This window comes from Halichoeres trimaculatus, unplaced genomic scaffold, assembly GCF_033239565.1.
Source record: "Halichoeres trimaculatus isolate MK-OKI-2021-1 unplaced genomic scaffold, fHalTri1.1 fHalTri1_scaffold_1, whole genome shotgun sequence".
NCBI classification, from domain to species: domain Eukaryota; kingdom Metazoa; phylum Chordata; class Actinopteri; order Labriformes; family Labridae; genus Halichoeres; species Halichoeres trimaculatus.
In genome coordinates, this window is record NW_027437179.1 from 23,078,062 (window position 1) to 23,092,557 (window position 14,496).

Here is a 14,496-nt window from a genome sequence, read left to right on the forward strand (position 1 = left end):
AGAAAGTCTTTCAAAGTGTTTGAGGTGTTAATGCCATTTAAGAATAGATCCATTCTGTTTAAGAGAAAGATATTCATTTCCCTTCTGACACTATTTTATAATAATCTCAAACTAATTTATGTTTTACTGTTTGGGAACACATTTTGGTATTTCTTATGTAATTTGATCCATTTGGTTAACATGTTTTGGATTATTCCTCAGTATTTCAGCTGATGAGAAGATTTCAAAAAATTAAATAAAATAAAAATCTGGGTTGTATTTTACAAAATTACCTGGGGTCAAGTCTGAGCAGGCTGGGCAGACCATCTAATGGCTTCAATTATGATTGTGCTTGTAGGAAACTGTCATTTACTGAGACTATGTATGAGATGTTCCCGAATAAACCTTTTTATTTTCTCTGTCATATAGTGCCATCTGTTGGACACCTTTAAAACTGCAGGAGCATTAAAATGAAGTTAAAAAAAATCTGAGATTTATGTATTTGGAGTGCAAAGGCTGCCAATATGGTTACACTGGTTTCTGTATTCTCACAAAGCTTTTATGCAACTGTTGCATTGTTGGCGTGGCACTTCATAAGTATTGTAACCATCTTATTCTTACGTGAAGCTTTTCATCTATTGCTGTATCACATTCTTGATTTATTTTTACCTTTTCACTCTGGTCAATTCGATGGTTTTAACTGAGCTTAGTATTCCTGCTTTCTTCAGGCTTATTATGTGGAAGACAGAATGCAGTGCTGTAATAATGTTATGGAAGAAAAAGCATGTATTATGAAATATGAAAGACAGATAGGAACCTCATTTTCTGTTTTTGCATTTACTCGGTACACCTTGACTGAGAAGAAGCACTGTCCCAGATCCAAGATTTGCTGTTTTTCAGCCCACACTTTTAGTCTTCAACACTAAAAAAATAACACAACACTGTGTATACAAGTTTAATATCCTGAAAAAGATTTCCTGGTGAATTTAAATACAATAATATGCAAAAAAAAAAAAATCTAAACAGGTTTTACCATTAGAGTGTCTACATTACAACATGGAAAATGTCCAGACAAGTTAAACATGTTATTATAGAGCTCCAGGAATAAGCTGTAGTCTCTGAAAGATTCACATTTCAGAGAAATGTGGCCATTGTTGGTGTGAAATGTGGCAGTACTCCTGCTCTTTCTGAGAAAATCCACTATAAAACAAAGAAGCACAGACTGGATCCAGTGCATCCTAGTTGTCACTCCTCTCTTGCTGGGCTGAGCCTCACTGCTGTGTCATCTTTGCTGCTTCTGCTTTTATTAGTGAGATGAGTTCCAGGTTAATCAGAAACACAAAACGAAGACCTGCGATCTGAACACAGAGATGCAGAATATATTAGCGCCATGCTTCACTTTGGTTGATAATAAAGGATTTCCAGAGGATGAAATTTTAGTAACGGTCAGTCTGCTCTCACCTCCACCACTGAGTTGTTGTTGAGTTTCCACTTGTTTCCTGACAGGACTGGTCTGCCATCTATGTAAATGGGTCGCCTGCCCTCATTGGCTATGAAGAAGTCTCCATTATTCTTCAGCTTGATAATGCCTGTACACAATAATACAGAAGATTGAAATTAAGAGAAATAAAACAGAAATAAATTATATAATAATAACAGATAGGATCTCATTTGCAGCAGTTTTTTTCTTGACAAACTGTAAGTCAACCACAAAGAGCTGTGTTGTCCTTGTTTTTGTTCAGAAATTTGTATGAATACTCAGGAACAGACAGTTGCTCTGAGATGCCTTGTCTAGCCAAAGCTATTTTCTGAAATCAAATCCTCTGTCCTCTAATCACTTGCACAGTTTTTCATGCTTCTGTCACATCCTGTTTAGATTTCTGTAAGGCCCTCAATACAGGCTCATCCAAGGCTTCCCTTTACCAACTTCAATTCTGAAAAATGTTGAGTCTAGACTTAGAACTGGTTCAAGAAAATATGAAGACATACATCAGATCCTACATTGGGTTCCTGTCTATTTTCATTGATCGAAAAATGCCCAGCCAAGCCTCAATCTTTATCAATGAACTTCCCAAGAACCCCTAATGGATCAGCTGATCAGGGTTCAACTCTGCTTTTAAGTTTTTTTCTATTCAATGCTCTGTACTCCTAAATTGTGTTATCTTCTTCTTTTACTTCAGATAGTTGTGAAGCACGTTGTCACTTTGAAGAAAATGTTATATGCATGAAAGCGACTTTCCAAATTATTTAGCAACAGTTGGTAAATAGGCTACTTTGAACAGTATTGGAAGTCAAGGTGGCTGATTGTAAGAATTACTCAATTTTCAAAGATACTGGATCAGTTGTTTGTTTGTGCTGTTCCTGGCCTTCACATTTTAAACATATAAACAGTTTTTTTGTGAGAAGTGCTGTGAAAACCTTCCAATCCATAAAACGAATAGATTTCTTTTGGTCTTGACTGCTTGAAGCCTGAGCACCATTGTATCTGTTATCTATGTGGAGAAAGAAAGTGCACTAGATCTATATTTTACCCTGACAAGAATGCTGTATAGATTTAACCTAGTTACTACATAACAATTTCAAAGTTTAAAAGCTACGGTGCACCAAAAAATATAGTAACTAAGGTCCAAAGGCCAAGAAAAAAACATTTAAGGCTTTAGAGTTTCCAAAAGGTTCTTGAGGGGTAAAAATACATGGCTGATCATTTAAATGTCACACTCTCTATGTTCTTTGCCAATAAATATGATGGAAGTGATAGGGACACTGTAATGCACAAAATGCAATGAATCTGGAGATCCCTTCAGCTCAATAATCTCATCATCGACGAACACAACATTCTACATTGTTCTCTTTCCATTTACCAAGCTACTCTTATTAAAATGTCATGGGTTAACAATATTGTTCTGCACATGCCATCACAGCAGGAAGTTATCTGAGAAAACTCACCCTGTTTTCTTGATATTTTCCAGGCAGGTCCCTCCAGCGAAAGATCTACATCAATAGGCTTGTCCTTGGTGGCTCTGCCCAAAGTGATCTGCATGACCATGAATGAAAACATGATAAGCATATTCAGTGAAAATTCTTCAAAGATGACTGATTCTCCCATTTTTTCCCCCCAAGAACATCTCACAGCACTGCTTCCTTCCAGTTTCTTAAAAATTACTCACCTCTCTTGACCTCATGAGATAGCGTACCATTCTTCCTCGTAGAGCTGCCAGTGTCTGGTTGTCGAAGTCAGGCATGCTCATCCCTGGTGATACACCACATATACACAAGCAATCAATCTCAGACCGGATACATCCATAAAATCACCCTGCCTCTGATCAAAGAGTTATGACCTACCTGTTATACTGTCAACAAGGACCTGCCAACGAGGCAACTCCTGCTCTAGCTGCCGTATCTCCCTTTTCTGATGACGGTCTGAAATCATCAGCTCTGAAAAGGAAAGAGGTAAATTTCTTGAAAGGACATTAATCTAACTGCTGCAAAAGCATCCTAAGAATAACAACAAGAACTTTTTTGTGGTAAGAAAATATTCATTTATGAATTTAAAAGCAAGTCATTCATTAGTAATGAGCTTTATCTTTAACAAGCCTATGCCAGTTTCTCACCATGTTCCAGGACCTCATCTCTGCTCTCCCTGTGTGAAACGAAACAAAGCTTTAAAATTCACAGACACAGTGCTTAGAGAAAAAATGAAACTGCTGCAAAATAGATGAGTGGCCTACTTTAATTTAACATCGTCGACCATCTGCTCAGCATCAGAGAAGTTGAGGACCTGGTCACCTTTAGGGAGAGGCTGAACTGTAACACAATAGTAACAAAGATGGTGATTAACACATAACACATCAGTCTCAGTGATAGCTCTATTACCAAGTAAAATCTGACCCCTTTAACACTTAAATTTTTATTGTAGATGACTCTTTGACTAATTATTTCTAATTACCAAATGTTTAAAAATACATTGGGAGCAGTAGTGAAATTTCTACCAGTAAATGACACTGATCGGAAACTATTAAATTGTCATTACTGAGTTTATCGTCACCTCCTTTTCACCCTCTGGTACACTGCTGCTACTTTTGATCACTATGACAATATGCAGTTTATCAACAATTCTGCAGAGGAGGTTCTCATGTCTACAATCTACCACTCAAGAAACCCTGGAGCAAACCGGGGCCAACCTGTACTATGTCACTAACACTATCTGCTACTCCACTGTCAAAACCTGCAGCCAGTCAGGGTTAAAGCCCAGCACTGCAGAATTAATTTCCATCCTGTCTGTCACCAGCTTCATAAAAACAGTCTCCTGACCAGCACAGTAATCTTAACATAAATTATTTTTCATGTTAAAGCACTAACTTCTGGTTCAGTTTAACTCACCACTCTGATCATCCAGTAGGTAGTATTGCTTTAGCAGCTGCCAGTGAACCAGCAGACTCTTAGGGGTGCGAGACGGGTGAAAGACATCAGGGTGTTTGTTCAGAAGGTCTTGAAACACGTCCAGTTTGGGCTGACTAGTCTATTCAGTGACATGTGAAGCACAAAAAACCTTTTGAATACATTTTTCAGGGTTATAAATGTATTTAATTTAATAGTGTCCTAGAAAAAAAAAGTCATAATAAGACAAAAATGAATTGAATTAGTGAACCACATGCTATCATATCAAATGTCAAGTTTTGTCACAATAATAAAAAAAGACAAGAGAAATTTACTTACCGATCCAATCTTAGCCAGCAGTGACTCCTCAGCCTGACTGAACAGAGCTTTGCTTTGAATCACTGCGATGGCTTCTGGATGAAGCTGCCGCATTGCCTGCCATGCAAGTCTACATGGAGATGTAACAAAAAGAGGATTCAAATATCTTCTCAATCTAATATACAGAGGTGGTGAAGTTGAAACGGCTGCTGACTGAGTTCCTTACTTTGAGATGACAGGATCATAGAGGAGAGCGTACCACCTCTCTTTGATTTCCCGCAACGTGAAACGACAGCTGAACTTGACACCCAGGTGAACAGAGGTGAGGTCTGTGGTCTGGAGAAACACATCAGAATGTAAAACATCATGTAAAACAGATTGGTCCCATAACTCCTAACAGCATCCTTCTGATGAGGTAACTTTTTTGTTCACCTGCAACACAGCATTTATTAGTAACAGGTCATCCGTTGGTTTCCATCGTCCCAAGTCTTTCGTTATATGTAGAGGCTGCTTGCTTTTCTTCATTCGTTTAGTGATGGGTGCAGGGTTCATTACCATAGTGAGGGGTGGTGTGAGAGCTGAACCAGACTTTGTCACCTGAGGGATTTAAAACGAGGGACAGTTATCATCCATTTAACTTCATAGCAGCTTGCAAAAAAAAAAAAGAAATCCTGTATTAATCTTGTAAATACCTTTTTTTTCTCACTAGATGAAGGTTCACTACCTGAGCAACGGACAGGCTCTATAACAGGAGGGCCTTTGACCCTGCTGGATGACTTCACAAGACTGCTCTCCACCAGCTCATCATCAAACTTCCTCCTCTTTATTGACCTGTGGATAATTTTGAACAGAGCACAGTTGGCAACTCTGTAATATCTGGAAAACTTCCAAAAAAGGTTAACACTTTTTTCTCTGTGTTAAGTACCGTAGATCTTGGTTTACTGCAATATAGCAAGGGACAAATCAAACCTTGAGGAACTTCTTCGTTTGGGAACCCCACTGCCAAAGGCTTGTACTGCTGTCCTTTTCACATCTTTTACCCCTAGTGACTCCTCATCCTCTGACCGACTCTGTGTACCAGCTGCTGCCATCGGTGCACCCACTATGGAGTCACCTGCCTGCATCTATTCAGTCACAACATGAAACGCCACAAAAAGACAAATTTAGAGAGACTTTTGATTCCAGAGTTGCAGACCTGATACATGATGAAACTCATTTTTTTGACTCATAAAATAAACTTCTCACAAAAATAAAGGTTTGTTAAAGTTTCTACGCATTAAAGAGAATCCAAGTAAAGTGTGGTCAAGTTGTATTAATTATAAGAAAAATACGACTTCAGGGTAAAATTAAGCCTTTCACTTCGACATGCATCTTTTAAGGGGTAATATTTGTATGATCTGCATATTGCCTGTAAAGCAACTTGCCCAAAAGCGGCATTTAAGCTTTACTCTGCTCTGGCTTAATCATCTGACGATATAGTGGTTTGTGTTTCCCAGTTCATAAGTTCTCATGCCATTTTTTCGGCAACTACCCAGACCTTAGTGTAATTCCAGTGTAATGTTAGCAAACTGGAAACGTAAAGTCAAAATCTTATAGACCTCCGATTTACTTATGGATTTCTTCTGTATGTGACTCTAAGCTTCCATGTATGAGACCATCAGCAGTGAGTGTGTTTATTCACCGAAGCCAGTGGACTGAACATGCAAACGAATTAAGTAACGTCTTTGTTTACAGGCACCGTTAGCCGAATAACTCGTTTTTATTTTCTTCGAATACATTAGACTGTGTGTAATTGAAAGCCATGGTTATACGTATATTAAACAAAGACAGTATTTTGCAACAGCTTCTAACGTCAACAATCATAATATGACCAAAATAATACTGGCTACCTAGCATTAGCTTAGCTTACACAACGTTCTATGGTTCTTACGAGGACTGTTGTTAGTTCATTAGCGAGCTAGCACAATTAGCTTTACCGACTAAAGCCTCACCTTTTCTCGCTATTTTCCCAGTTTTGTTATTAAATCCTTCAACTGCTGTGTGTGTAGTCAGTTATGTGTTTTATTAATATCTCATAAGCTTCACGGCTCACTTGCTACACGGATTCATCGCAACTCTGTTAGCATTAGCTGCTCTGCTAAATGGTTTTCTTCCTGTGACAGTCGGCAAAACAACGTTGCGGCACAATGCTGCCGCCTCCTGGACAGGAGTCTGGTTGTGTTCTGTTAGTTGGAAATTGCTACGCATACACATTTTTTTGTTATCTGAATTTAATGTTTAAGACATTGAGAATGTTAGTTTGATTTAACCACAGAACAAATTCTTATTCATCCATTCCCTACAGCATCTCTCTAGGAGGGCTGCCCTGTTATCTGGATTTTGCCATTTTCCAAAAGTAAAGACATTGACCTTATGTTGTTTCACTTCACTCTTTTCTTTTTGATTTTTTTAAAGAAGTTTTAGACTTTTTTGTGTACCTGATTGAAAAAAAGGTGTGTGCATTGAGCAGGGTTTTGGAGCAAAACAGTCATAGTGATCAATCTTTGGCTTCTGCACTAATGCTTGCATATGCCTCATGGACATGCTGCACAGGAATGTTGATACTTTGAGTTGTATTTCTTGGAAATTACTGCCTACGTGGTTGCAGGTTCTGTACTTCAAACCTTTGACCAGTTTCAAACAGCTAGATCTAATCTGATGCAATTAGAAACATCAAATCCAGTAGCAAATGCATAATTGTGAAAGGGTTTATTTCTTTAGCATACATAGGGCGTCACATATAGAAAACGTGATACTACTAATACAAAATCAACAAAGAACAAGGAAAATCTCCTCTTAAATTGTTTTAATGACATTTACAGTAACAGTTTTAAAGCATGTTAAATTATAATAAATAGTACATCCATGGTATATCACTAGAGTTGGTTTAGTTGTGTTAATAAAAAAAGATAAGTTTGCATTGTGCTGCACAGTTGGATTGTGTCACACATTTACATAAAAAAAAAAACACAGACAGATTAAGATATTAAAAGCATTCCTACACTGGAATAATTTCAACAGCTGCCTTTTCATACAAAAGTACAAATCAGTAAACAGTCCTCCCCATAAGCACCTCGAAATACGCTTTGATTGATATTCTCAATATTTGTCTCTCATTGTGGCTCAGTGTGATCTGGAGAATTCAGAAACTGTACGCCCATGCTCCAATCTTAGAGTCTCCTAATACTCTGAGTTAACTACTTACAGATACATGTCATGTGCTCTTAGCATACTGGGGAAAAACCTATAACAGAAATGCTTGTAAAGTGAATTATTTACACATTACAAATAAAAGGAAAATTCCTTACATAGGTAAGAGACGAGTTCAGAGGATCAGTAATTTATCAGCTTTAAAGAGAGAGGTTAACATATTTAATGAAACATTAGCTCCATATAATGCTACAAATGTCATAAAATACAACATTGAAAGGGTCATATTAAGGTCTGAAGATTGTCTGTACAGATGTACTAAGGAATTTTCACTGGTAAGCTCTGGACTCTAGTGCAAATAAGTGCTTGATGGTGATTTTATCAGGAATAAAAAAAAAAGTTGGAGTAACACCACTCGTGGTGGAAAGCCTTTGTGGTGAACAGTTACTCCCCCTTTTACTATAAATTTGTCCATATCTACATATCAGCCTCAGCATTTTAGGTGACAGGTATGGGGAGCGTTGGCCCCTTGGCCCGTGGAAGGTTGAAGGTCCAAGCTCTAACATGATCCGTGCAAACAGCCACACGATTCCTGCGATAACTCTGCCTGCTGGTGCTCTCTTCTTCTGGGAGGCTTATGTTCTTGTAACAGATTGGCTTGGGAGAGTGGGTCATCGTTCAATAAACTGGAGGCTAATGACATTTTCAGGAACTAGAAGTGTCCGTGTCATGGGCTTTACAGAAGTCCCCTCAGGATCCGGCTTCACGTCAAAGTCTAAGAGGATCTGATGAAAATAGAAAAAGGTAAAACACGTCAATATGAGAAGGGAATGAGAAAAGAAATCTGCTTCCTCAGGTGCAAAGTGCTGGGAAGTGACTCTTAACTAAAATCCCTGGATTAAGCAATCAAACTGAATCATTTGGAACTGGATTTGCACAACTGCTTAATTAAATCCCTTCTTTTAGGTTTCTTTCATTATTCCGGGAAGAGATGAGTAAAGAGGATTTGTGGAAAACACAATCAAACTGGATTTGATGGTAAACATTTAAAACAATAAGTTACATAATTCAATTAATCTGTTGACGTTACTCATTTAATGCTCTCTCCTTTGTTCATTCAAAGTGTTGACTCATCCTGGATTACAACAGACCTTGGTCCTGATATTTTAAAATGGCAACAACTCACACATAGAAAAAACACATTAGTTACCAAGGATTCACAGAACCCAACTGACTCACCCTTGAAAGAGCAAGATACAGCTCCAGCTCAGCGATACGTCGACCTATGCAGCTGCGTTTCCCCACCCCGAAAGGCACGGAGGCATACGGGTGGTGAGTCTGGTCTTTGTTCAGCCATCGATGAGGCTGGAATTCATCTGGATTCGGAAAGACCGCAGGATCCCGAGATGTAGCAAAATGGCACAGAGTAATGAGAGTCTAGAAAGAGATTTAAATGATCAGATGGAGAGTCAGAAATAAAAACTAAATGCTCACATTGAGCCCTGCTCGATGTAGCATTTATCTTCAATGTCCCCAGTCTTAAAGTGGTTGAATTTCCTTAAAATGCTCACATTTTTAGGTATTTGGTATCCTCCAACCTCAATGTCTCTGTCTGTTATGACTCTTGCATTGGCAGGAATTACCGGGTACAACCTGTAATCAAACGTTTCATGGTGAGAAAAAAGCTAAACCTGCACATAAAAAACTCGATAACTAAATTTTTTATCTAACCATCAGCTAGATGTTCAATACCTCAACACTTCTTTCACTGTGGCTTTCAGAAGTGGCATGCGGGCTACATCTGCTGCCACTGGTATTCTTCGACCTCCCAGCACACTCAACACCTCTTCCCGGAGCGAGGCCTGCACCTCAGGGTGCTGTGACAGCTCATATAAGGACCAGGACATGGTGCTGGAGATCTGGGGAGGCAAAAATACACACAAAGATTGCTAAATCTGCAGAAGCAGCTTCCAGAATAAAAGGGGCTGTGGTCAAAGATGAAGAATTACCGTGTCTACTCCTGCAAGGAGCAGCTCTGTGACGTTGCTGTAGACGGTCTTCATCGGCAGCCCGGTCTGAGACAGGAAGTAGGTGAGATAGCGGCCCTCCACTTTTTCTCCGCGGGCGACCTTCTCAGCCTCAGCTGTCAGACGCTGATCAATGTGACCTTTTGCTGGTGGTACAGAAGTTAAAGGATGTTAGGACCCATTACAGATACTTACACAAAGCAGAAAGTGCAGAGCTTTTGGTGTTTGTCTTTTCAATGGTTTGGCATCAAATTATTCATCTTAGTAAATGTCTCAAATCATGCATTATATATCCAGTCAAAAGAAACACATGTTCTAGGACATTTCCAGTCTGTGTCCTTAAGTTGGGGTCAAAGAACTCGACTTCTAGGTCGATATTAACCTTGGTTTAATCCTCATGACTTCTTGTTTGCTGATGAGCTTGTAGTGCGTGAGGGTTAAAGACTGTAATCTCCTGAGTCCTGTTCCAGTTTGCACCAGAATGATTATTTTAAACATGTTCGATATTGACGTCTGGGATCAGGATAAGTCTTTATGTACTGCAAGAGTGAGTGCAACGATAAACCAGTGCTGAGTGGAAACCAGCAGAAGCCTATGAGAAGTGAGGTTGAGATTAAAAATAATTACATGAAGTATGGAGGGCATACAGTATGTTCAATCCCCATGTCTATTTAAGTTCCAATTCCAAATGAAGGGCCAGCTTGTGTACTCTGTCTCCAGCTCATGTAAAAACTGAAGTTTGCTTGTAGGTTCAGTTGGAGCATTTCCAATGTAAATCTGAGATTTTGTTTGTCCATTTTTCATCATATCTTCTTATCTGTTAGTTTTTTAAGTGTGCTTATAAAATACAATTACCAGTCTACAATTTTCAAATCCCCTCAGTTTCTTATGTTTTAATGTTCAAACCAAGCTGAAACGTGAAAGGTAGACATGACCTACCAAAGTCAAACATGAAGTCCCAGCACTGACAGAAGGTGTTCCAGGGTTTAGGAAACAGCTGTCGCAGCCAGCTGGGCATGGCCATGGTGAGAAGTGTCATCACAAACATGGTGTTGATCGACTGGATGAAACGCTCCGTCTCTTCTGGGATGACTTCATCCAAGCAACCGATTCTTGATTCGAATAACACAGAGGAAATACCTGTCAAAAAATAAAGTATGAGATGTGAGGAGCACATAGCATAATGTTTGACAGAAATGAGCACATCTCAGACTTCTGTTTGGGTGCTAAAAGCTTTTAGTGAAGGAAATTAAACCCCTGGAAAAACATCCTAAAACCAATGGTGATAACACCTTTTTGTGTTACATGGCTACTTGTGCTTAAATTTGTTCGATAAATGCAAAATGTAGTTTTTTAACAACTTGTGCTAAATCATAAGTCAAGTTTTTCTCCTTCTAGTTTGTTCACTGTAAGGTAGGTGTTTAATAGCAACACACGTGTCAGTCTAAAGTAACAGCATAGTCTCCATTCAGCTACGGAGGTAAAGGTAATGTTTTAACTCTCTGCATGTGACCACAAAGTCACTGGATTGAAACTGTGTTTAGTCTGGGACTATATAGAAGAATGAATGAATGAAGATTTTTCTTCCTCTTCCTCTGAGTTAAACTGTGGAGGCATTGTTGCAAGACACACTTGTTCTGTTTTCTACTTGACTGTGCATCCTCAGTTAGTTTGCTTGTAAGCAGGTCTTTAAAAGAGGCTCCTTAACAACCTGCGTTACATACACCACACATCTTTACCTCACAAAAAGGTGAGGTAAAGGTTATTTGCCCACTATATATGATGACAATATATTTGGATATGTCGTACTTTGACAGACATGTTATATTCAAACTGTCACCATTATCACATTGCATTTCTTTCTACATGTGGCCTAATTAACAATGTTTACATGATTAGGTACAACCTGCGGTGACGCATGTCATGACCACTCTTAAGTCTTCACATGAAATCTTACCCTCCAGGCCAAAGCGGTAGAACTCGCTGGTGATGTCAGTGACGAGGTTTTCAGAACTCCTGCGAAGCCTCAGTTTTCTGATGAGGTCACTGACCACGCTGTTTAAGGTCTCATCATATGCTTCCACCGCCTTCGGCCGCAGCATGTGTTTCCCCAGGAGACTTCTCACAGTCTGCCATTCCTGCCCTTCGCTAAAATAAAAAGAAATAAAAACTTGTGTTAAAGTAACATCAGTTGTGCTTCTTCAAGGTTTTCCACTTAACTTAATTCAAACAACATAACACCAAATGTCATACACAGATGGGACATACATAATTTAAAGTCTTTTGAGCCTTCTCAGTGTTATGGAATCGGAGACTGCAGTGCAAGACCTCACATTTCTGCTTCTTCATGTTACCTCTCTTAGTGGTTAAATTTCACTCAAAAATTTTAATCAGAGAATAAAATGCTTTATCTTTATTTGATTTAGCAGGTTATGATAATTTTTCTTCAGTGACGATATTGCAGTTGAATGTTAAAAGGCAGAGACTGTTGACAATCGATGGACACACAGAAGGAAGGCTGTGATGACAAAGTGACACTCACGCTGTCAGGAGTCCATAGTGGTGTCCTCTGAGCTCCCTGTAGTCTTTCCATGAGGAGAGGTCAGAGCGCATGGGGTGATGGCCCTCTTGCCTTAGGACTTGCTCAATGAGCGCTGGGTCAGCCACATGAACCGTAAGGATGGGGCCAAAACTGGCCTTCCACATGGGTCCATAGCGGCGAACTCCTTCCAACTGCAGCAGAGAAAATAACATTACTATTTTGGACACACTTTCCTTTTGTCCAAAGGCATAAAACTGACCAGACGTTTTTTTTAAGTCTCTTTTATTGAATGTATTTATTTTAACAGAAACTTTACCTGTATAAATTGATTTTTCTTATACATACAACACAAACTGAAAAGTATTAATAGCAAAAAGCAGGTCTGGATTCTAGGCTTCACAAGTGAACATCATTTACAGATATTTTACAGTCATTCAGCAACAAGCGGAGGGCCAACTTCATTTAAAAAGGCAGAGGCTCTGAGCAGAACCAGACTATTCCATGAGCCGCCATCTGCCATAACAGGACGAAGCCAGAAAGTGAGTTTGAGGAAATTTGACGCTAAACAAAAAATATCCCTGAAGTTGTAATTCATATTATCTCAATAATTTTCTATTGAGATTTTCGCCTCTGCTTGGTGTCATTTTAGTATCCAAGCGCTTCACTCTGTCATCTTTGAACTACAGAGCATCAATAGTTTTGTGCTAAAGTTACCAAGTTCTGTCTCTTCTCTATAATAATTCCTGTGGAGTTTCGTCTCTTTGTTTACCTGCAGCTCGTGCAGCCGTGACAGCCCCCGTTTGACGAATAGGTCCCAGGCGAAGCTGCCCATCGACGGTCCGGGCATATCCTGCAGCGTCTTCGCCGCCTGCCCCTTCGTAGTCGCCCCCTCCGGACCGGCTGAAGCACCCTCAGCCCACCTCTCCATCCACTTGACCAGAGGAAAGGCGCTCCGGCCGGACACTCTGAGAGCTTGTTGCAGCATCCTCCTTAACGTGATGATCATGAAGTGCTGGCCGGCTGCGGCTCATTTTCTTCACCCGGTTTGGAAGCTGTATTTATAACGCTCACGACCTGCTCCTCGAACCCGCGGAGATAAAGCTGTAAATTTTCTTATCCTGAGCCAATCACGGGTGATAATGCAGCGTAGACCCCGCCCATCATAGATGGAGACTGTGGAGGGCGTGAGTTCAGAGTAAGGTGTGTCCAATCAGAGGGCTGAGTCTAGACCATCCCCGATAGCACAGAACACGTGGAGATCCTGAATAAATAATACACGACTTTTCTTCTGCTCTAAAGGCTTATCTTTGCTCTGTGTGCAGCACTTTGCTCCCTGATAGCTCTGCAGACAGTGCAAGTGATAACACACTTGAGGAAATGGTGCCTTGTGTGCTCAAGGGATCACTTACCCTCAAGGCCAATGTTGTTATAGATCCCATGAATGTAGGCCAGTCAAAACTCAGGCAGACAGCTGAATAAACAACCAAAAAAGTGCCACAAATGACCATTTAGGAAAGGATCACTAACATACTTATTATGAATGGGGTGGTTGTTTTTTAAGGGCTTGTATTAACAGAGACATTATTTCAAGCTTTGCTTGGAGAAATAGATGAGGACAGCCGTTGTCTTTGTCAAGCTTGCTGGTGCTTTGTTTACCCACCAGTTCTTTTGCTGACTGGGTAGGTTTCCTAGTGAGGGAGAAAATCCTGACCTGATTTCATTTGAAGTGGATTTTGCAGAGCACCATGTGTGTGGACTGTGAAGTAACAACCCCAGGGTTGTACTTAGAATCTGTTTTGACACTTACTCTTGCTTTTGATATGCACTTTCTTGAAACATTTGACAATCCAGTGAAACAGAGAGCTAGCTGTTGATACATCTGTGGAATAGTTAAGTCTCATGAGAAAGTGGGTTTTGTTTAACTGTTAAAGTACACAGACTTATCTAAAGCCCTATCTACAAGAAAAAGAATCTGCTGACATATTGATCGACAGGACCTAACAAAGCAAAATTACTTTGTAACTCTAAAAATAGATATGCAAAAACCCCAAAGGTTACATCAGG

At 39.7% G+C, this 14,496-nt stretch overlaps 2 protein-coding genes across 2 annotated transcripts; both read right to left on the reverse strand.

Annotated features, from left to right (window-relative positions):
* Window positions 1–904: 904 nt before the first annotated feature.
* On the reverse strand, window positions 905–6,854 carry mcrs1 (microspherule protein 1). Its single transcript, XM_074672095.1, has 14 exons — window positions 6,666–6,854; window positions 5,644–5,798; window positions 5,367–5,505; window positions 5,107–5,271; window positions 4,901–5,010; window positions 4,696–4,804; window positions 4,360–4,498; window positions 3,708–3,783; window positions 3,591–3,619; window positions 3,322–3,414; window positions 3,147–3,229; window positions 2,926–3,013; window positions 1,441–1,568; window positions 905–1,337 (listed from the first exon to the last, which is right to left on the reverse strand). Exons 2-14 carry the CDS (start codon window positions 5,796–5,798, stop codon window positions 1,251–1,253), a joined length of 1,401 nt encoding a protein of 466 aa, XP_074528196.1. The 5' UTR covers window positions 6,666–6,854; the 3' UTR covers window positions 905–1,250.
* Window positions 6,855–7,460: 606 nt separating this feature from the next.
* On the reverse strand, window positions 7,461–13,815 carry cyp27b1 (cytochrome P450, family 27, subfamily B, polypeptide 1). Its single transcript, XM_074671565.1, has 9 exons — window positions 13,202–13,815; window positions 12,433–12,623; window positions 11,848–12,038; window positions 10,830–11,030; window positions 9,873–10,036; window positions 9,616–9,782; window positions 9,435–9,516; window positions 9,103–9,300; window positions 7,461–8,648 (listed from the first exon to the last, which is right to left on the reverse strand). Exons 1-9 carry the CDS (start codon window positions 13,436–13,438, stop codon window positions 8,535–8,537), a joined length of 1,545 nt encoding a protein of 514 aa, XP_074527666.1. The 5' UTR covers window positions 13,439–13,815; the 3' UTR covers window positions 7,461–8,534.
* Between the last annotated feature and the right edge of the window lie 681 nt (window positions 13,816–14,496).

Coding starts and splice junctions, on each gene's coding strand:
- mcrs1 (XM_074672095.1), bottom strand. CDS start 5,798: ATGCAGGCAGGTGACTCCATAGTGGGTGCACCGATGGCAGCAGCTGGT. Junction 3,415..3,590: donor AGATGAGGTCCTGGAACATG/GTGAGAAACTGG, acceptor TTTCCTTTTCAG/AGCTGATGATTTCAGACCGT. Junction 3,014..3,146: donor ATCTCATGAGGTCAAGAGAG/GTGAGTAATTTT, acceptor ATGGTCATGCAG/ATCACTTTGGGCAGAGCCAC.
- cyp27b1 (XM_074671565.1), bottom strand. CDS start 13,438: ATGATCATCACGTTAAGGAGGATGCTGCAACAAGCTCTCAGAGTGTCC. Junction 9,783..9,872: donor TCCTTGCAGGAGTAGACACG/GTAATTCTTCAT, acceptor TTGCCTCCCCAG/ATCTCCAGCACCATGTCCTG. Junction 9,301..9,434: donor GATACCAAATACCTAAAAAT/GTGAGCATTTTA, acceptor ATCTCTTTCTAG/ACTCTCATTACTCTGTGCCA.